The sequence below is a fragment of the Rhinichthys klamathensis genome, unplaced genomic scaffold (assembly GCF_029890125.1).
Source record: "Rhinichthys klamathensis goyatoka isolate OS25496 unplaced genomic scaffold, OSU_Roscu_1.1 h1tg000246l_1, whole genome shotgun sequence".
Lineage (NCBI taxonomy): Eukaryota > Metazoa > Chordata > Actinopteri > Cypriniformes > Leuciscidae > Rhinichthys > Rhinichthys klamathensis.
The window spans coordinates 1192537-1216174 of NW_026606768.1; the positions used below are offsets into that span (position 1 = coordinate 1192537).

General features: G+C 37.4%; 1 protein-coding gene across 5 annotated transcripts in view; it reads right to left on the reverse strand.

The window, feature by feature from the left end:
• Window positions 1–797: 797 nt before the first annotated feature.
• Window positions 798–23638, reverse strand: part of oxr1a (oxidation resistance 1a) — a 157010-nt gene continuing 134169 nt past the window's right edge. For 3 of the 5 annotated variants that reach the window (XM_056266271.1, XM_056266270.1, XM_056266273.1), the window contains 8 exons: window positions 20332–20494; window positions 15337–15502; window positions 9692–9772; window positions 7511–7639; window positions 3853–4005; window positions 3591–3686; window positions 3321–3394; window positions 798–2567 (listed from right to left, as the gene is read on the reverse strand). In XM_056266271.1, coding sequence (XP_056122246.1) covers window positions 2432–2567; window positions 3321–3394; window positions 3591–3686; window positions 3853–4005; window positions 7511–7639; window positions 9692–9772; window positions 15337–15502; window positions 20332–20494 — 998 coding nt within the window. In that variant the 3' untranslated portion in view covers window positions 798–2431. Of the gene's footprint in view, window positions 2568–3320; window positions 3395–3590; window positions 3687–3852; window positions 4006–7510; window positions 7640–9691; window positions 9773–12561; window positions 12793–15336; window positions 15503–20331; window positions 20495–23638 lie in introns of those variants that run through there. The other 2 variants (XM_056266272.1, XM_056266274.1) reach the window with 2 other exon arrangements.

The following is a 23638-nucleotide window of genomic DNA, read 5'->3' on the forward strand; positions in this document are numbered from 1 at the left end:
CCTGTCATTGTACCTCATAATCAAAACGCTACTTATATCAAGTTTTGTGACGTCGTTTGATTTGAATTCTCGTCGCATTTAGTTTGTGCGGTTCAAAATGTGGCCATTAATTTCGCTATTACCATCTGAAAGCTTTATGGAGCTGCTGTCAAAGTGGTAATAAAAACAGCAACAAGAGCAAACAAAAATCAACAACCGTGTTGTGGCGGTCACACGTAATCATCATCATCCTTATTATAATTAGCACATTATAATATAATCTTGGTCTTACAAGTCTCAGTATTTTTTTTAAAAACAAACAAATTTAAATAACAATCTACGAAGAAATATTTTTTTGCTGACGTCATCCGCATACTTTTTTCAGCCCCTCCCCTTAAACCACCATCCACACATTACTGATGGATGAAATTGTTTTTTCTCCCCGACGAATAAGCTGTTTCACGAAGAAATACGACAATTACAAGTGAAATAGTATTTCATGTTGACAGACTTCCCTTCTGAACCAAATTAAGCAGATTTATGGCTGTATGAACCATGAATTTTCCCCATTACACAAAAATGCTGTGGTGATACTATTGTAAAGATATAGTTTTGGATGATAATATCATGGTGCTTTGACATACACCACAGACCTGAATGATTAGCATATTCATATAACATGGCATTAGCACGGAATTACTTTCCAAAACACTATGGAATTCGAATCAGCATTAAAAAAAAAAATCATGTAATTGCTTATTCAGTGTTGAAGGAGCTCAAAGAAAGACCAAAGAAAATAAAAACCATAAAAGACCTGATTCTGTCCCAGGTTACAACAATTTATTAGTATTCATTGTTCTTTATACATCACTGTAACATTATATTCCGGTGAAGTAGATGAAGGATTTGTTTGCACTTCTTTGCACTTTGAAAGGACGTTTGTGCTCCTCTCGATGTGTGCACGGTCAATCTAGACACCGAAAAAAAGAAAGAAAAAAAACCTGACAAAAACCAAACCAAAAAACTCCGGGACAGGACACGTGAGAAGAAGAGAGTCCGTCAGATTCGACCCTGTGCTCGACCGCTGAGACGCCCATCCGGGGCTTTTCCTCTCCACAGTAGCAGCAAGCTCTTTATAAACGATTCATTTACTCTATGATCTAAAAGACAAAGAAAAATATATACTGTACTGCTACTGCTAATGAGGCCTGAAGAACCTGGCTTGAAACTAGATTAATAAAGTGCGAGAAGCAACCCACCAATCCACACACTGTATATTCATTTATATATATATATATATATATTTATATATAGGAACAAATCTACTATTTTAACATTAATTTACAGGGTAATATACATTATATTAGTAACAGCTGAGATATCAGCACAAAAAAGATCACTGTCACACTTAACAGCAATATATATATATCATTATATATATATATATATATATATATATATTTATGTATATATATATATATAATCATATACATAAATATAGAATTGTCATTATATTCATGAAAAACAATTAAACCACGTCTCAGGCTTTTCAAATGATACCCAGAAAAGCAATTAATCCGTCAAGACGTAAAAGGTCTCTTAGAAAGAGAAACAGGGAAAACAAAAGTGCCCCGTTTGGATTATTTGAGGTCACATGACAGGAATTTGCATATTCCACAAATCTATTGCGACACATTTCTGCCTACGAACAGTAAAAGTCGGCCCTTCCGAAGCGGAGGGGTCGGTGTTAGCCACACTCACACGTAAAACCCACTGAACAGAACATTACGACTATGGGGTTTCCGATTATGTGCTTCGACATAGTGTGCTATGATAGTGAACAACAGAAAGACTACGAGTTTCACGACACTTGAATATTTCGCCTCAAAAGAAACTACGGATCTGTTCTCGTCTTCTCGTGGACGCCACCGCGATCCAAAAAAATGCATATTCTTCCTCTGAGAGCAAGAGAATGTGTTTTCAGTTGTTTGCTTTTCTTTTTCCGTAGTTGTTTCCCCCCCCCCCCCCCCATCGATCCCCGTGTTGCAGTAGTGACATCCTATCGGCTAACATCATCTTTTGAACGTTCTCCTGCCGCTTCAGCTCAGGTAAATTGGACTGTGGCAGTTCTCGGGCAGCCCAAACCCGTGCCGCCACCACCATCGTTTTCATCGTCATCTCCACTCAATGTTAAAGGTGCTCACGGGGGTCCCTTGTTACATCCTCCCGTTCGTTATTGACACTGCACACGGCTTGAACAAAACACATATACTAAACAGCACAAAGAAGAGCTCTGTATTAAATGCAGGAGTAACATACGACAAGCGCGGTAACAGTAGCGTCCGTTACGGGCTTCCTGGGAGCCGCGGTGATGTGCAGTAAGGTTTGGGATCTGCCTGGTGTCCAATTCCTCTTTCCAACTAACAACACAAAGGTACCTCCCTGTATGCTGCTACTCGAACGACCAGATCTCAATATCCTGCACGAAGAAATCCTCCTTCATGGAGAGCATGGGATTCCCGAAGGTTTTGCATGAATGACTCCTGCCGTGATAAAGATCCCCGTCCAACCAAAGCCCGAACTCACCACTGAAAGAGAAGAAAACATTCTCAAATAAAACCTTCATGTAAATGGACATGGAGGGAATCATTTTAAAAATAAAAATAAAGGACTGTACAAAAAACATACTCTACACGAGTACATGGACAAGTCCTTCTAGCTACGCAAGCTCATTTTCATCTGTCGTTGCCTTTCGAAATGTCATGATGCAAATGATAACCACTGCTGAAAAGTTTAAGGTCAGTAAGATTTTTGTTTCTTTTTAACACTTTAAACAGCAAGGATCCATTAAAGTGAACAAAAGTGAGAGTAAAATAAAATGAAATTTACACTGAAAGATTTTTTTTAATTCAAATAAATGCTGTTTATTAACGCTCTATTCATAAAAATAAGATACTTCTTTCAAAAACATAAAAAATCTTATCAATAATGTAAACGGTAATGTAAGAATGAATTGCATTCTCAAAAGTTTCTAAGTGCGCCGCATTAGCATAAACTATCACCTACTACGACCAGTTTCAAATTAATTAGCGAGTTAGCAACTTACAGTTAGCTATCTGAAAAATAACCGATCTGCACAGACATTCGAAACAAACTATCTAACCCTTACTGAGATTTGTAGTTAAAACTGGCATGTTTAGTTTGTGCAACGAGACAACAAGCTTGCAATGTGCTGGCCAAACGTTCATGTTTACATTTGCATTCACATTTTTTTGGTCTTACACAAACATCTCTAACGAAAATCAGTATTCAAAATATTAAAAGTGCCCTGAGTTGCTGACCTTCCTCCACCAAAGGCTAAAGAGTCCATGTCTCCTTTAATGAAGAACAGATTATCACCAGTCCATTTGTACGCCTGCCAGTGAGAGAAACAGCATTTAGAACAAGAAAACACAATTGGTCCCTCTTGTTCAGTTTAGTCAGTGTTTAAATCCTGCAATGAAGTCTTTGATTATGAAATTGCCAAATGACAATGCCAAAATTAATCAGAATTAATTTCAAACTGACAGCTTATTCTGATGAAAATGAATGAATAAACTGAGCACACAAACCTCAAACTCTGGATAGAAGGTGAACAGGAAAGTCTCTCCTGTGCCGTAGAAACCCTCGCTGACTTTGAAGGGTTGGGAGGCCAAAGCCCCAAACATCTAACAAGAGCACAGAGGCTAGATTAGATTAGGAAACCACTGAACCAAAATCTTTCCGTTGCTTCTGGTCACATGACATACGAGAACCAATGGCTTTGGAGTTTTTGTAATATTGTGCTAAGGTCTGAGACTGCCACTTGTGAGAGATAAGAGAGAAGAGTCTGACCTGTCCGTCACTGTCTCTGATAACCATTAGCATGGGCGATTCCTGATCCTGCATCGTCCGGTACAGTGTTTTAATGCTCATGCCATGTTTAGATGTGCTGAAGGTCAGATTCCAGTGGTAACCGATGGTTCTGGGTGGGAGATGTTTCGCCAACTGCATGACAAAACAGGAAATAAGATAATGCATGGTTAGGTGTGCATTAAACTAGTTTAATAAATGACATGGAGGCAAAGAACCACTGCTGACCAGGGTTATTTTTGTTAACTAAAACTATTTCAAACTTTTTTGAAATAAAGCTGAAATAAAGTAAAAAATAAATACAAGATGGAAAAACTTCAGCTAAATGATTTTTTTTTAATGTTGCTTAGGCAACTCATTGATATTTGATAAGATGAAGGACTAAATTTACTAACTGAAAAAAAAAGAAAAAAAAAACTAACACTAAAATAAAAATAAATTAAACCTAAATAAGTAATATAAAAATACTAACAAAAATGACCAAATTTGATTTAAAATGTAAAATACAAAGCCAATTCCAAACATTAATAAAAACAATAAGAGTTTATAAATAATAATAAAATAATACTGGACACCAAGCTGTGAATGATTCCGTTTACACGTGGTCACTTGCCAACATGGACAAGTGAAAGCATTGATGTCTGCAGAATTTGACAATGGATAGAAATACTGATTTATTTTTTGTTTAGTAAAGTTTGTTTCTACAGGTAATTGGATCTAGAAGATTAAAATAAAGGAGCATGGTAAGATTATATTTATTTGAATAAATAATGAGAATGTTTAGTTACTTCAAAAACAGCAACACTACCCACTTTTTTTGCGTTTCAGTAGCGAAGCTATTTTACTGATAAAAGTCACGGGGCAGCACTGACAACATGTTTCTGTGCTCCTGAATGTTCCTGTTCTTTTTTAAATAGTTTCTTCTGTAATCTGTATGTAAAAATAAAATGATAAAAAAAGAAAAGGTGTAGAACGAAAAAAAAAAAGAAACGTGCAGGATCAAAGCAGAACCTGTGAAACATTACCAGCCCAATTACAGTAGCACTGACCTTTTCACACCAGTAGACACAGAGAAGCTGAACACCATATTATATAAAAAACATATAGAGTCAGATGAAACAAAAAGAGCTTTTTGGCAGCAAACACTTAATATGGGTTTGGTTTATACTGGAATAAAAAGTACCCCATGTGTAAAATGAAATACTCTGCTGTATCTTTAATGCTGTGGGCCTAATTTTCTGCCAGAGGTCCTGGACATCTTGTTCAAATTACATGGCATCAAGAATTCGATCAAATACCAACAGATAAAAAATCTAAACCTGACAACCTCTGCTAGAAATCTTATAATGGGCCATGTTTGGATCTTCCAACAGGACAGTGATCCGAAAACAAACATCAAAATCAAAGCAAAAATGGGTCACTGAGCACAAAACCAAGCATCTGCATTATGGCCATCCCAGTCCCTGACCTGAACCCTATAGAAAATGAGTGTGTTGAACTGAAGAGAAGAACATGGATCTGGGAATCTGAAGGATCTGGAGAGATTCTGTATGGAGGAATGGTCTCTGGTCTCTTGTCAGGTGTTCTCCAAACTCACCAGGCATTATAGAGGAAGATTCAGAGCTGTTATCTTGGAAAACTGAGGTTGCAAAAAGTATTTAATAAAAGGGGGCAACTAATTGTTCATTCTTTTACTTTCAATAAAAGGTTAGATTTTTGTATTTTTTTTAAAATTAAATATCAAAAGGATAAACAATGCAGATTTATTTTTTTACAGCTATCTTTGATCATATTTACCAAGGGGGCAAATAATTCTGACCAGCACTGTATATACAGTATATAGACACACATATATGGTGGGCGCCTGGGTGGCAGGTGTTTCCTCAACACAAGTTTGTGTCCAGGTCTCTGTGTCCTCCGGCGGCTCCAGGCTTTCCCAGCGCTTGGAGAGCATTGAATTACTCTGCGTATTGACACAAGTTTATTTGATTTACCAACAAAATGGTCTACGTCTGAATAATGGGGTCTGTGAGATGCCACCTCAGGTGATCCATTCACAGAGCGCTGATGCATTTGAAAGTCGGGCAGCCGCAGGGCGCAATGACTTAAACCTCATAACAGCACAAAACCGCTGAAGCTTCACAACAAAACACATTGTAAATGGCACAGTGAGATTGGATCAAAAGATCAGGCCGTCATGTACGAATATTACCCAAATGTCCCTGACAACTTCAACATTTATTAAACAACAGTCAAAAAGTGTCTGAACACAATCATGCTTTATTTCTGGAAGAAAGTTGAACAAAACATGATTGTTGTAATGGGAATAAAAAATGACTTAAATTTTGTTCTGTTTCAGTGTTATTTTTTAACTATTAAAAGTAGTAATTTATACTATTAAAGTATTTATTCATATTTTGAAACAGCTTTTATTTTTATATTTTAATTTTTGTTTAAAGTTTAGTAAATTTGTTATGTGCTACTGTCATTTTTTTTTATTATAAATATTTCTATATATCTTTAATTTATTTAAAATTAAACTCTTATTTTAGTAAGTTGCCAAAGGAATATCTCATACGTATGACTTCAGAAAACAAGTCATATGCATAAGGATGGGATCATTTTCTGAACTCACTCAACAATTCCTTGTTGAATGATTCATTTAAAAAGAACCAACTCAAATAATTTGTTTATGAATCAGACTACACTGTATGCTTCTTTGCATGCATCCAGCAAAAGCAAAGCAATAGAAACACATGCAGACAGACATTATTTTGTGCCAGCCGTTCTATCTCATCACATTCAATTTTGACGACAGCAAGCAAGAAAAAAATATTTATTTTGGCACTGTAGCGGCATTAATCTTAAATAATATTTTAAAACAGAATTTTGTCCACATCCGTGGAAGAATACAGATTATGCTGTCCTAGTATTTTTTTTTAAAAGACCATTTTATGGTGAACCAGTAGTATTATGGACTAGTAATATGTATTCTTTTTAATGGTGTTTTTATTTTCATTCAGTCAGAATTTTTTTTAATCTTTAGGGGTATTACAGCTTAGATTCGCTGTAAAGATACGCACTTTGTACCTCATCTACCCCTTAAGTCCAATTTACAGCGCACCAACAGACGGCAACAGATACTTTGTCGGATTTATCGGATAAGTGTGTTACCCCTGTCGGAGTCTGTTGGAGCTTGTTTTCACCGATTGAACATGGTGAATCAGAATTAGAATATCTGAGAAGTGACATCATGGCATGCTGTAATCTGGTGACTGTCTGCATTGGTCTAATATTAGTATTAGTAGTTTTTCTTAAATGGAAAAGAGTAAGCATGAACATTCTGCTATTTTTTTTTTTCCTATTCCATGAAAGAAAGAAAATCATATAGGTTTTAATAACAAGAGGGTGAGTAATAATTTTTGGCTCAAGAACCATCTCCTTCATTTAACCAATCGTTCTTATGCCCTTGGCCATAACATGACAAGTGAATAAATCTGTCTGTTAACCTGTCTGAGACCATCCTCCGCTCGAGGATCAATAACCGGTGAACAGCAGGGAGGGACGTCTATTTTTGGACCGGTGGATCGATAAAAAACTGTAAAGCAGCTCTTTCACTGCAGCGCCACTGTGCGCTTACCTTCTCAATCTGCTCAGCATCCAGAAGGTCACTGGGTTCGTTCAGGTTGGGCTTGAAAGTCTCCGGCTCCAGACTGGCGGAGATGGACGACGTGCCATGTGTGGAGTTCACGTCCTCTTTTGTGGTGATCTAAAGACAGAAGACACCATTAGCAAACCGTCTAGTGCTTTATGCCACATAAATCTGAGATTATAATAAGGCATGACTCTAGATCTTCCCTTAAATTTACCCTCGCAGTAGGGATTTGGTATTCAAAACATTTGTGGAAGTAAAGCTGCATAGAATTAACATGCAAATTCAACCTGAGCAGGAGTTGAGTTGACTATCTATGGTGGAATTAACCTAAGGGGACACACTAACCTGAGACAACAAATCTAATCTCACTGGAAAGGTTTTGGCGAGGCAATATGGGATCTGGTTTTCATATAAAAGATTTGTTGTGCATTATTTCCTCAAAGTCAGTGGTTCTCAACCAGTGGAAATGGTCAATTTCTTTATTCAGCCTGTTATTATAATAATTAGGCATACTGTTGTGCCTATGCAGCTGAGCATAAGGATTCCTGAAGCTCAAACAGAATGCATGGTGCTAGCAACGCAGAGGTCATGGGTTCGATTCCCAGGAAACACATGAACTGATCAAATGTATACTTTAAATTCAAGTACAATTTACTTCACTTTTATAAGAAACGTGTGTACTGCGTTGGATCACCACTTGATATTCAATATAAAATCTGGTTCCTGAGGAATAACCAGGTGAAAAGCACTGCTCTAAAGTCTGCGACTAGTGGTGTTATTTTACAATAGTGTCACAGACAGTTAACATTCCCTCTAGTGGCCTGAACACACTCACGTTACGCCAACCGTGCTTCAATTACATCAATTGTTTACAACAAATGATCGAGCAGCAGTCAGGGCAGGTCTCGACCCAAACACCTGTCTGAACCTCAGAACATGGACATACAATCCACTTTCCCTAGCACAGCTTCCAGAAAATTCTTCATTTCAATCAGTTTGTGTGTTCTAAGGGGATGCAACTGCTTGGTATCTCCAAAAATGGAATGTAGCAGATCAGCAATGACATAAAGCTGCTAATTTACACTTCTAATAATTAGCCTAGATAATTCCAAATAATTCAAATTTGTATTTAATTTGTGGGTTCTAAAGGAGACAACTTCCACTAAAAATATTTTTGAAATTTTGCAGGGACATGAAGTTCTAATTTGTGCATTGAAAAAAATCACTTAAAGGGATAGTTCGGCCAAAAATGATATTTAACACATGCATTACTCACCCTCAAGCCGTTCGAGATGCATATGTCAATCTTGTTTCAGACGAACACATTTTCAGTTATTTTAGAAAATGTCTTAGACCCTTCAGTGGATATAATGTGAAGCAATGGGGTCCACCTCCTTCAAGTCCCAAAATGTGCATATATCCTTCACAGAAGTAATCCATCCGGCTCCAGGGGGATAAACGAAGGCCTTGTGAGGGTAATCCGTGCGGTTTTGTCGTAAAAATATACATATTTAAAACTTTATAAATGAAAATATCTGACTTCCGGCAACGATCGACGCGCGTCCACGGGTGATGGAAGTCGGCGTACGAGGTATGACGTAGCGTAGGAACCGTCGTGACGTAGAACGAACGCGCCTGCGCAGCCAGAGAGCAGAGCAAAACATCACCCGTGAACGCGCGTCGATCGTTGCCGGAAGTCAGATATTTTCATTTATAAAGTTTTAAATATGTATATTTTTACGACAAAACCGCACGGATTACCCTCATAAGGCCTTCGTTTATCCCCCCGGAGCCGGATGGATTACTTCTGTGAAGGATATATGCACATTTTGGGACTTGAAGGAGTTGGACCCCATTGCTTCACATTATATCCACTGAAGGGTCTAAGACATTTTCTAAAATAACTGAAAATGTGTTCGTCTGAAACAAGATTTACATATGCATCTCGAACAGCTTGAGGGTGAGTAATGCATGGTTTAAATATCATTTTTGGCCGAACTATCCCTTTAAAGTACTTTGGGATAGAAAAAAACATTTCAGGAAATTATGGACTTTTCTGCACAAACATTGTTTTGGTCACAGGCTCAAACTGGCCATCCACAGCAAGGCAAGTACAATCTACAAAACCTAGAACTACATCTGCAGGGTTCTACTGATTTTGTGCACCTGGAGGCGTTTGCATAGGGAGCGCAGATCTTCACTGTTTAACGCATCGATCCGGCAGTGGTACTCAGTCCATGAGACTACCTGCTCCAGAGACGGGGACACAACCACACCGCTGAGCAGGACAACAGGATGAGGCCAAAATATGGACAAGAATGTGCAGATTGGAACTCTTTTAATACAAGATGTTAACTACTAAAGTTTGAAAACTGCGGTCAGGAATGATCGTCTTTATGGTATATGGAAGAGATGAGTGTAAGATTGAAAGTCTAGATCATGTCTACGTTAAACTACAGCACAAATGTGAGCAGACAACACAGAGAGTGTTTTGCATGATTGTGTGAACTGTTTTGCAAGAAGCTCTGCGGTGCAGACAGATATGAAAATCATATTCATAACAGCTAACATAAGCCATAGCAGAGCCACATAGAAATAACAAACACCCAATGTCCCCACTGAAACTAAATATTCTGTCATTATTTTACTCAGCCTCATTCTTAAACTCAAATGTTGCCATACTTGATTAGAAAGCTCTAAAATTACACAGCTTGTTCTATAGACCATACCACTTGAATAAAGACTTGCACCTCTAAGCAAGAATGCTGACCTTGAAATTTTACGGCATGTGTTATCTTCAGTAAATGTCAAATCTGACCTGTCACATAATTTAACAGCTTGTTGGTTGCCACACCTATTAACTATGTGACACATTCAATAACACATACAACATGAAAGAATAGTTCACCAGAAGCAAGGTTAAACCTTTGTCATTTACCACTGCCCAGGTCATACCAAACCAGAAAGGTTATTTCTGAGGAATACCCTAATTCAGTATTATGAAAGTGAATGGGGACTGGGGCTGTCAAGCTCAAAAAAAAAAACAAAAAAAAAAAGGCAATACATGTTTTATAAAAGTAGTCCATGAATTAAATAGAAAACAATACAAAAGTCTTCTGAAGCCATACTTTTACCGTAATTAATTTAAGTAGTTAACTGGAACATCAAATTATTGAGTTGAAATAGTGCACAAATTAGACTAATCAGGTTTTTGTTTTGTGAACTCAACTGGAACAACCGATTCATTGAAAAGATCCGACTCACAAGAACGATTCACTAGACCAGTGGTTCCCAAACTTTTTAGAGCGGTGTATTTAACATCCTTCTGCGTACCCCCTCTCTTCGACTAACTTAATTATTAATATAATAAATAAAGCAATAAATTAAACTAAATTAATAATTTCATTCAAATTAAACCATCAACAAAAGTCATCTTTGCACTGCACTGTGGCACAAGCTGACAGTGACTAGATGTATTAACACTGTTTAATCCTGCTCAGAGGTGGATTGAATGTAATTACAATGGCATAAATAATGTTATGAGATGTTTTAAATAAAAAATGTTCAATAGAGAAATATGAAATGATGGTAAAAATGAAGTGATGCTTTTAAATATTAAACTAAAATCGCCAGGAGGTGGCGGCAAGTCCCCGTCTTAATGATTAAGTCATTGAGTCAATCGTTCATTCAGTAACTAAGAAGGTGGCTGTATTTATGAATGGGTCATTGAATCATTGACTTTCCATATTTGTTCAAAGCTGCAGATTCGTTAACTAACGAAACACCATTGTGTGCTGCTTGAAGACCCAAGTTTCTCTGAGGCTTTCGATGGAACTATTATTTTGTTGCAAAATAAAGCAAACAAATGCTGCATCCTTCGAAGGGCACACAGCTGCGCGATGAAGGCTGTCCCAATTCAAAGGCTCCTTCCAATGCGCCCTCCGTTTCCCGTGAAATGAAGGATACAACAGATGGATCCTTTGCTGCCTTGCCTACCCCAGAATTCATTGCATGCCAGTGACGACAGGATTTATTTGAGAGAAATTGACGAATTACACTTTTAATTATTAAGTATTGCTAACGCATACAGAAGCTCAACCGAACATGAATGACGCGCAAGAACAAACCTCTTCCGTTAGCTCAAATGTGCTGCGTAACCAACGAGGTTCATTCTTTTGTGTTACATAGCTGTTACGCAGTACTTTGATCTTCAATCAATCGAGTCTCTTCAGAAAATTTTGACTAAATCACTCATTTCAAATGGACAGAAAGCTCTCAGATTTTATCAAAAAGATCTTCATTTGTGTTCCGAAGATGAACGAAAGTTATACGGGTTTGGAACAACATGAGGGTGAGTAATTAATGACAGCATTTTTTATTTTTGGGTGAACTATCCCTTTAAAGTCCAGTCCCTATTCACCTTCCTTATATAGAAAAGAGCAACGAGGTCGTTCACTTTAAATTCCTCTTTCGTGTTTCAAGGACGTCGTCATACTGGTTTGGAATGTGGAATGTCTTGACGGAGAGTAAATTACAGTTTTTTTATTTTGGTGAACTATCCCTTTAAAGTCCTGCAACACGCTGACTTGCAGTGATAATCGACAGTAAAAGAGAAATGATCAAGCCAGCAGTCATTCTACTCCAAGACGGTAAATAAAAGTTTTAGCCGATAAGTTGCCACTTTACAACCCTCAATAATGTACAAGGAGGAAGGTAAACTAGAGCATTCATAAAAAATGCATCTCGTCTCAGGTGAGACATCCACTGATTCTCTCTCTCTCTCTCTCTCACACACACACACACACACACAAACAAGCTCCAGCATCACAGATGAAAGAGCGGTAACAGCAGCAGACTATCACATCTCACTTGTATACTGTTTGACTTTAAAAGCAGCAACACAAACCAATGAAGACAGCCCGCGTCAATCAACTCAGCCATTCATTATCATATAACGTTACGCTAATAATTCAACAGACCGCTCACACATTACTCTTCAGTAAACGCATTCACACAACACACTTGTGTTTACATACATAAGTGTACTTCGGAGTCAGTGGTTTTCCTTCCATCACCCGCTTAGCGAACACGGTATCACTATCTGTCACATTCAGCCTTCCTTCGGCCGACGGACAACTTGCCATATTCAGACATAAACACAACGACAAGATAATGACGGACACCTCTGGGAGCCAATGATATCGCACGAAACGACCCAACTCGCTCTCTGATTGGCTCTGGTAAAATACGTTCCGCCTCGTGTACGGAAGACTTTAGTGCTTTTTTAAAGGGACGATCGCACCTCCCTAAACGTGACCTCTATTAAAAATAAAATAAAAAATAATAATGCTTGAGAAGAGTAAAATGATTAATGATATACAACGGAGGGATCCAAACGGACACTATGGAAAACATTTAGGCTGTCGATGAGGACTCGTTCAGAGTTAAATACACACGTTCTGTATCTATAAACATGCCTGTATTTAGTCCCCTTATCGTTAAACCAATAAACTGCTTTTTGAGCAGAATAACTGCAACACTCTGGCCATGTTTCAAATGTCACTTACCATGAACACTAAATAACCTAATGAGTTGCCACCAACATAGAAAGCATTTTTTGAGCATGATGCCCACAATGATGGACTGTTCACTATGTTTTGACTAACAACAAAGCAGCAAAATGGAGGCAATATAATACAAGATGTCTGATATTGTTTAATACTCATAGTAAATACATTTATTTAGTAGGCCTACATGCTTTAACCTAAATCTTAACTGAGAGTAACCGAGGAAATTGTAAAATGTAAATTGTTTTACTACTTAACATGCATAAGAAACATGCACGTGTGCCAAAGATTATAATATTTATTTACACTGACTTCTCATGTCATATGTACTATTTCTCAGAGTATTACAACCGCCCGCAGCAAATTTAACACTTAGGGTGCACTTTAGGGTGCAATATAAGGTCCTTTTAATGGTTTTTAAAGGCCTTCATGGGCTTGCCCCCGTGTACATTTCGGGTCTTTTACAGCAGCATTGTGCCGCTAGACCATATTAAGGTCTTCTCAAAGTTTGCTTTTGATGGTTCCAAAATCTCGGTTGAAAACCAAGGGAGATCGATCCTTTGCGGTGGCGGCACCGAAGCTGTGGAACAGTCTTCCTGTTTATATTAAATCCTTTTGTTTTAAATCTATGTTGAAGACTTATCTATTCTCCATTGCTTTTAACTGTTCTTAGGCATTTGTGGTGTTGAGTGTTTTGTTGTGCTCTTTGATGTTTGTGTAAATTTGTGTTGAAATGTGAGTTTGTAAAGCACTTTGGTCAACTCATGTTGTTTTTAAATGTGCTTTAGAAATAAATTATTGATTGATTGATTAAAAATGATACTAATCCACTCGCTATTTATCAAATCAAGAGTGCACCTCAAAGTAATAATATAACTACTTTCTTGAATATTTGTACTTGTATTTATTTGATTCTAATTCTTTTAGCTGTAAGGAATAATGTTTAAAGCAAATCATGACTAATAGTCAAAGTGCTGGTAATTTTCATGCAGCAAATATATACAGTATATTGTATTATGTATATTATCACATCAGCATAACAAATTGAGTTGGAAAAAGCTGGAAAGTATGCCTCTCTTTTTGCTTTAATGACAACAGCACTTGAGCAGACATAGATTCCACAAGTACTAGCAAAACCTGATGATCCATGTTATCCCAGATTGATCTAAGTGCATCATCTGGAAACAATGTACATTATATATTTGAATGCCCCCAACTTGCTAACGTTTAACTGCTGAACAATGTTTAAATGAACAGACATCACAATTTTAGACTGCAGAGGAAAATACGGGCCATCCAAAATTTCTCACAAAAAAACAACTGCACTTAAGTGTCATTACTCTAGGTAGTTAAATGTTACAACTGACCCCTGAGTATCCCGTCACAATATACGGTTGAGTTCATGACTCACGCCACGCCACCCCTGTGGCCATGATCAGAGAAAGTAAATTTTATTTATTCATATCAAAAGATCATGTGGCTTTGCAAAGATCCTCCAGTTCTAGAATAACAAATCAGTCTATTTTGTTCCCTACATCATTAATTTAAAGTCAAATTTAAATGCTGTCGTGGTCATAGTATCGGTTTCTCAGTGCCACAGATTAGTTTCAATACGGCAACCGGAACACAATAACATGCAGGGAAATCTCAGGCGGTAATGTTTCAATCAGTAAAACATCCAAACTGAGCTGGACCACCACACCACGCATTATACACGAGGAAACAACACTTGCACCTGTAGGCATGATTTTCTTGTATCTCATTCTAGTCGGGTTAAACCATGCCTTTTAATCATGACTGAGGGATTCATGCATGCATAAACTGAATACATGTTCCTCTTTCTTGAAAAATAAAATAAAACAATAATAATAAAACAATTGCACACTCATGCAAAACACTAGCTGCAAGCTCACAGTGAACAATGCATCTTGGTTTCACAAGAAACTTATCGACCAAGGGCAAAACAACCCAGTCTGTGAAACATTCAGCAAGATTGAAAACAGGAGCTCTGACAACAAAGTATGACTGGTGCATGAAGGTGTATTAAGTGCGGGGAACACAATAAAGACACTTCCAGACACCTGGAACATAGAAACAAACAATAAAGGCACAAAGACAGGTGCAAATACAATAAAGAGAAAATATCTGAATCAAATATAGTGCATATCAACATAGAGAATACAGACATGGGCATAAATCACAGATATAATATCAATCCAAACATTGGAGCTGGACGGGCCATACCTCCCACTCCTTGGTTGAACTTTCTACAGTTTGCTGCTCCTCGTTTGCCTCGGACTCCTCGATTTTCTTAACCACGATGAAGCCAGGATCACGGCTGATGATTCCTAGCCCATCCCCAAAAACGTCAGGGCTCCACTGGATGAAGAAAACGTACAGGTGGTCTGACCTAGAGAAACAACAGCAAATACATTGTTAAAAATGATACTACATGTCATCTATTAATTGTATACGAGTCATAAATCTGATGAATTTTTTCTGCCCTGATTTTTTCTGCCCTGAATTCTGTGGAATGGATTTAGACGTTATTAAACATGTTAAAGGTGCAGTAAGTGATTACTGAGAAACGCTGTTGATATTTGAAATCGGCACCCAAACAAACACACCGCTCCCAAAATAACAACACGCTATGGAACACTGGCAACGACCAGGTATGGATAAATCAGCTGTGATTCAACAACATACCTTGCATTTCTTGGTTCTGTGAAAAACAGCAGAAACAAAGCAAGTTCTGTGTCTGTTTTCATGTCTCTCCAGCACTGGAAAGCTTTTCCAATATTAACAAGGGTCCTATTGCCTGATCATAACCCTTCTTCCAATTATATTTCCAATTATAGGTTGGCACACCTGACAACCAGGCGCGCGGCACAGGCACGGCACAGGCACAGTGGTTGGAAAACACTGATCAAAAAATCTATTCACAAAATTAATTGTTTAGGTGCTGATTTACATTTTCAACAGCGGATTTCTCGGAAATAACTTGGTGCACTTTTAAACTACATTCTTACTGGTAGGATACAGAATAATCAAAATATTGAAATGTGTTCCACTTTTATTTATTAGGGAGTTTTGGGACAAAAATATGTTTTTACAAGATATTCTGGATGGGTAGAAAATAGTGGACATACTGTGAAACTTTATTTCACCTTTTTCTTCATTTATTGAATTAATATATTTTGCTAAAAAAATCAGGTATCTATAATATACACTACCATTCAAAAGTTTGGGGTCGGTAAGATACATTTAAAAAAAAAAAGTCTCTTATACTTAACCGTTTAAAGGGTAACTAAACCCCTAGTCAGAGCCTGACTCCACCCACTGGCAATATTTGAAAAATGCTGGAAAAGTGGGCAGAGCCCACGCAATTCCAACTCCTGATTCGCTACAGTGGTTTTGACGAAACAAGATGGTTTTTATACTGCCATGGACATGGTAGCTCGTACCAAAGGGCGTGGTAAGCTGAAACCTGCTTACGTCAGCTCTCACCGCTAACGTCACGAACTACCGCAAACATCCAATAGGAAAATTCAACTGCAGTAGCCACCGTTCAACCTGAAGAGGGCAGCACTCAGACGTTTTTACACCATATATTGTAGAATTAAAACACTTTATACCCAAACGTCAAAAAAGTTACTCGAATCAATGACCAGCACTAATAAAGACCCAGTCTTACAGATCATTAATTAAAAAAAGTTGGTTTAGTGTTTAGTTACCCTTTAACCAAAAATACAGTAAAAAGTAAACAGTAACAATGTAAAATATTATTACAATTTAAAATAACTTTTCTACTTTAATATATTTTAATATATTTTTTGAAAATGGAATGCATTCCTGTGATGCAAAGCTGAATTTTCAGCATCATTACTCCAGTCTTCCCTGTCACATGATCCTTCAGGAATCATTCTAATGATGATTTGCTGCTCAAGGAACATTTCTTATTTCCAGTGTTCTTTTATGAATAGAAAGTCTAAAAGAACAACATTTGAATAAGAAATCTTTTGTAACATCTTTACTGGCACTTCTGATCAGTGATTCATATTTTTTTTATATTTCTTTGCTGAATAAAAGTACTGCTTTCTTTTAAGGAAAAAGTTTGAATGGTAGTGCATGTTTGCTTTTGTTTTTTTTTAATAGGCAAAGCCGTGGAAAACTCAGTGTGACTGGCATCAGGATGCGGCAGGCGGCTGACAAGTGGCGTGAGCTTCAAAGCCTCGTCTCTCGGCCCCTGCTCTCACACTATTGTCATGATACTTTACACTGATCATCCGGGTCGCCACCCAACTAGGTCACGTAGCCGAGCCCGGCCATGTCTCAGTGACAACAACAGACAGCAGTTTGGCCACAGAGCTTTGCAGTGCTTCAGGAGTACAGACCCTGTTCAATACTACACCACACAACATGCAGACTGTCAACGCTAATCTATTCTGACTCTCTCATTCGGATTTAGCCCAGAAAGTGTTTCCTAAAAAATATCTGTGACTCATCAGTGATAACAGACAGAACAAGTTCCAGTGGGATGAAGAACACTGAGCGCTTGTGTTGAAATCACAGGGTAGAAGAAATGAGACAAAGACAGTGCTGTTTCAGTACTAGAGAGCTAATCGTATAAAAAGACAGAGTCAAATTTACATAATTTCTCATGTAAAATAGCGAATTCTTGCAAAAAGACTTCAACTGAATTATGCAGTAATTTCACAGAGAAACATAAATATTCACATTTCAACTCATAATAAGGTTTTGTTTGGTTAGTTAACATGAACTAACAATGAACAACACTTATACAGCATTTATTAATCTTTGATAATGTTAATCTCAGTTGTATCTGTAAATATTAGTTAATGCTCTGTGAACTAACATGAACAAAGCTTAACAAATGCTGTAAAAACACATTTATCATTGTTAGGTCATGTTAGTTAATGCATTAACCAGAGTTTCCGCTAGAAAAAAATGGTGCCGGTCAGAGTGACCGGCAGAGGTTTCGTTTAACGGACATTGATGATATGCAGGTCAAATATCGCCTCTTAATTAGTCAAGTTGAGGAAAACTGGAGGCAGGCTATGTAACTTAAAAAATGACATAATCAGGCCGTATAGAATGCAACATGTTATTATTAGCCTAACTTTCAAATAGACGGAAAAAAACATGAACGTCCGATTGGCGTCAATCAACACCAATTGTTTTTTTACTATGGTTTCACACACATTCACTTTTTGAAACATTGAGGCACGGATGTACCTAATACAAATAAATAAAACTAGCAGATCATTCATTTAGTTCACTATTAAATAAGAGATCTAGCGCTAAAATCAGTTGTTTTTGAAATCAAGCTGAGCGCTCGTGTCCGCTGCTATCAGTTGCATGGACGACGTGCTGCGCGTATTGCGTGTTTCAATCTATCGCCGTTGCGGACAGGCGAACAGAGCAGCACAGGCGAAGCACTGCTACTTGGGCGCAGAGAAATCACGCAACACCTGAAATAAAGCTTGACACAAAGAACCGGCGAAAGTAATGATTATGCATGAAACATTTGAATTGTTGATAAATTGATCAAGTTGACGATGCAGACTCGCCATCTTCGCAGTAGTGAACGCGCCTATATTGATAAATGCACACTTCGTATGAAGTGTGCACGCGCCGGCGCCTCCGTGTCCTGATTATATTGTCCACTATATTTGCTTCTTATTTATTAATCCAGGCAAATTTGTTGATGAAACATTGATTAAAATGAAGATACAATTTATACAAAACGAAATAAACTTTAAAGAAAGGCTTTCTACAAAACAAAACTTAATAAGTGGTCAAAATCTGACCCATTCCAAATGTTTTCCGATATATTGGTCATCTTATGATCCTATCTTACTCATCTCATGCGGTTCTCTTTTCATATAATCAACATAGATGAAATAAAAAAATAATAACATTATATTATTTATAAATATGAAACGTATGTTTAAGTTTTTTAACTTATAATAAGCGTCACACCGCTCCGCTTTGCTCACATGCTCTGGTGTGTAGCCTAATGCATGTGTGCGTGCATGTGGTGGAGGGGTGCGATTTTCGAATAGTAATCAACCCAGCGATCTTCGAATATTATTTTTGCTTGAAAATTTCGTTTTGTATAAATTGTATCTTAATTTTAATCAATGTTTCATCAACAAATTTGCCTGGATTAATAAATAAGAAGCAAATACAGTGGACAATATAATCAGGACGGAGGCGCCGGCGCGTGCACACTTCTCTCTATAGGCGCGTTTCACTACTGCGAAGATGGCGAGTCTGCATCGTCAACTTTATCAATTTATCAACTTTATCAACAATTCAAATGTTTAATGCATAATCATTACTTTCGCCGGTTATTAGTGTCAAGCTTTATTTCAGGTGTTGCGTAATATCTCTGCACCCAAGTAGCAGTGCTTCGCCTGTGCTTCCAAAATGCATTTGCCCACCTATCTAAATGTAGGGGAGACCGTGAATAACCCCAATTTTTTTTAAAAACGGTGGAGTGTTCCTTTAAGGCTAGCCTGCCTGGGCCTGGCCATATCTGAAACTTCTCACTCAATCGTTTGTTGTTTAGTTCTATATTACAGCCGTTCTAGGCGTGCGCTTTATTTGAAATGCAGCATGCGATGTTGTTTAATAACTTTCAAACGGTAGAGCCGGTTCCTTTATAACATAGCCAAAGGTCGGTGTATTTTTGCTTTGTACATTTTAGGCTTATTCTCAAATTCATATTGTGTTAGGGGGGCGAGATTATTACGCAATTTTAATCGGACAATTTGACCGGAGAGATTTAATTTTGTCGGACATTTCATTTTTTTCCCGGCCAATGTCCGGTGATTACCGGACAACGGAAACCCTGGCATTAACTAATGTTAATCAATGAGACGTTATTGTAAAGTGTTACCCACAGAAAGAAATATTTAAATGGAATTATTTCTTTTTTTTTGCTGTAAGATCTAATATGAAAATAAATAAATAAGAATTTGTTGACAGGGTAATTGCAGTCTCAGCAAGTAAAATAGATATCTTTCAGCATATTTCATATTAAACTCACCCATAAACATCCCAGAAAAAAATAATAAAAAATTGTTGGTCACTTTACATATCAGTCAAATGGCTCCTTCTTGTCTAAGTGGGTGTAATATGGACCAGACTTTATATACAATAAAGGACACAAGCTATGCAGGACTAAAGTTTGAGTCCACATGTCCGACTCACCTCTCTTGGGGAACGGCAAACCAGTACTCATGCTTGCGGTCGCGCTGTGCGTACTGCTGCATTGAGGCGCTGGCGTTGGACACAAACGTCTTCTTCATGGCCTTGCCCACTCGCAGACACAGAAACTTGTGAGACTTCTGCCTCTCCTTGGACAACATGGGGCCTGAAACACAGAAACAAAAGCCCATCTTAAAAGCACAGCTAAAACATCTACTATAATATAAAGAAATAACTGCAACTGAGATGTTGCTTGCAAAAACGACTGATACAAGACTTAGTTTGAATGGCAGTCTATAAAAATTCACAGTAATACATCAATCATCAAGGACATGAAGCACAGTATTCAATAGTCACTGAAATAAAAACACTGCCTCAAATGAACTAAACCCTGCTGGGAGATCAGATCCAATGCTGAATCAAATCTTTTGTTAATAACTGATTAGAAGGTCAACACAGCGGGAGATGTAGAAAGGAACACCTTACACCAGTGCTGTAAGAGCCAAAGCCATTTACACAGCCAATGCAACATTAATCTACTTACACTGCAGCACACAGTGGGAGGGCATTCATTTTCAATGGGCTCATTTGGTGTGTAATTCAGATGACTTTTTAAAGTCGGACCTGAGCAATAACCCCTTGTGATTTGTCAGAATGGTTCGATGACTCACAAAGGGACATTCGCTGGGACAGGAGTCAAAGTTTAATCCCATGCCATTAGGCTGATTAGTATTGCTGTTGAAAAAGCGACGAAAAAAGCGTAATATTGTTTAAAAAGTATATTTTAGTCTTTTTAGTAAGTTAAAGAGGTCATAATAATTTTGAAACCCGTCCCGTTTAAAGATCCAGTAATGTCAGTTACTTTTCAAACGTTCTATGATCAGATAAAACAAAATAAAAAAAAGCTTTTTTGGCAGCAAACACTTAATATGGGTTTGGTTCACACAGGGATAAAAAAGTAGCCTGGCTCCGCCCTCCTACGCACTTCCGCTCAATTTTCATTTTCCTTCAGTACTACGTCTGGGCTTGTGGTGTATTCTTTGGTTTTCTCCGGTCAATTTTTTACCGGTCCAATCAGCGAACAGAGGGAGTGGCTGAGAACGATGACGTTGATGTCGTGCGCTAGTTTGAGTCGTCATACGTCACGACCAAACATTAGTGATTGGTTACGGCAGATCCAATAGTTTTAAACTTCAACAGAGGACCCGCCTACAAGGAAGTTAACGCTTGTCAATGGAGCGAGGCCAGACTCTCTGTACAAATGAAATGTACGAGAGTCTGGTGGGTCAGGTGGGACCAGGCTAATAAAAAAGTACCCCATGTGTAAAATGAAATACTCTGCTGTATCTTTAATGGTGTATACTGCTTCATCCGAACTACCTCATCGTGACTGGACTTTCTTAACAACGAATATGCATTGTTGACATGTAGGTAGTCACATGTTCATCTTATTATTGTTAGTCACATGTTCATCTGATGTCAGTGAGCTGCAGATGTTCAGAAACAAGCCATATGTTTTCAACTTTTTCTATCCCACAAGATATAGGAAAGTGCTTGATTTGATTTCTCATGATATCACACCTTTAACACTCCTGAGCTCATTCTAAAAGCCGGATCAGCCGTTAGAGTAGAATAACTATCAGTAGATGAGTCATACGCTGGGATGGAAAGCATCTTGGGGTATACAAAGAGCTCAGCACGTCTAGAGCTGAAAAGCATGGAGGAATAATGATAAAAATATACAAGTGGGAGTCTAAAAATGAACATTTCATTATCTGCTTTCCATTATAAGACTAAGGAGCCTAGTGGACATACTGCTCAGCCCTGAATAATAGCGCTCTGGCATCTCATGTGTATATCATCCCATTGTATTATTTGCACCTGTACCACTCTACCCTCTAAATACCACTGAATATGAATATGATAAGCATTCAGAACCTTAGGGTTATAATAAGTTCAGTACAACACAATGCAAATTGTTTTGTTTTCCTATTAAAAACAAACATCTAAACCTCTTAAAAGAAGATATAGTTTACATTAAACAAAATTTCTTGTATTTTTAGTTTAGAGGGGAAAGCTTTCCCTCATTTTCTCTTTGAATTAAGTTTATTTTTCTTACTGCATTGTTGATTTATAATTATTTTAATTTTAAACATAAAACTTATCGAAAACAAGTCGTTACATTTTGTTATTTTGCTTTTGCTGTGAACGCATCTTGTTCTAAGCTTTCATTTATCATTTATTGTACACTACTACCTTTCAAAAGTCAGTAAGATTTTTTAGAAAGAAATTAATTTTTAAAAAATGCGGTACTTTTGAACTTTCTATTAATTAAAGAAAAGTGAAATAAGTATCACAGTTTCCACAAAAATATTAAGCAGTACAACTGTTTTCAAAATTGATAATAATAATAAGAAATGGTACCTTGAGCATCAAATCAGCATAATAAAAATGATTTCTGAAGGATCATGTGACACTGAAGACTAAATAAAATCCAGCTTTGGATTACAGGAATAAATTACATTTTAAAATATATTCAAAAAGAAAACGATTATTTTAAATTGTAATAATATTTCAAAATATTACAGATTTTCAGTATTTTTGATCAAATAAATGCAGCTTTGGTGAGCCTAAGAGACGAATGCATTAAATTAAAAAATTATATTAAAAAAAGTATAAAAGTATATAAATATTTTAAAAAATAATACCGACCTGTTACGTCCGTAAGAATGTTTGTGTGTGGGAGGGGATTGTTTTTCCACTATCTGTTTCTCTCACTTTCACTTTCTTAGGTTGTTGCTGATTGGCTATCGTGCTTGTCAGTTAAGACAATGAGTGGCCGCGCCTTGGAAGGCGGGATCGGCATTAGCGTGATGAGTGACACCTGGTGAAGTGGATACTTAAAGACCATGCTGCTGCAGGCTGGAAGAGAAACCTTGTCTTGTCTTGTGAGAACTTTGCTTTGTCTTGTTGTGAGAGAACCCTGTTTTGAGAGAACCTTGTACGTTGTTCACCTGTATGCTCATTGATCTTTGTTTTGGCTGCGTCCAAAACCTTCTCCTTTGTGAACGTGGCGGTCTACAGAGAAGAAGGGGCTAAGTAAGTTTGTCACGTGACATACATGGTGCACACGTAGCGAAATCTGTCTGTATTACAAACACTAGTTAGGGAATTGTGCCACCCGCTGTATTTATGTTTTTTAGTTAGTGTAGCTTTAGTTATGACGTCTTGGACGTTGAAGACTTTTCTTTTTGGGTTTTCTTTGTATCATAGTATTAGTTGTTTAATGGGTTAGATAACCTTTATGTTT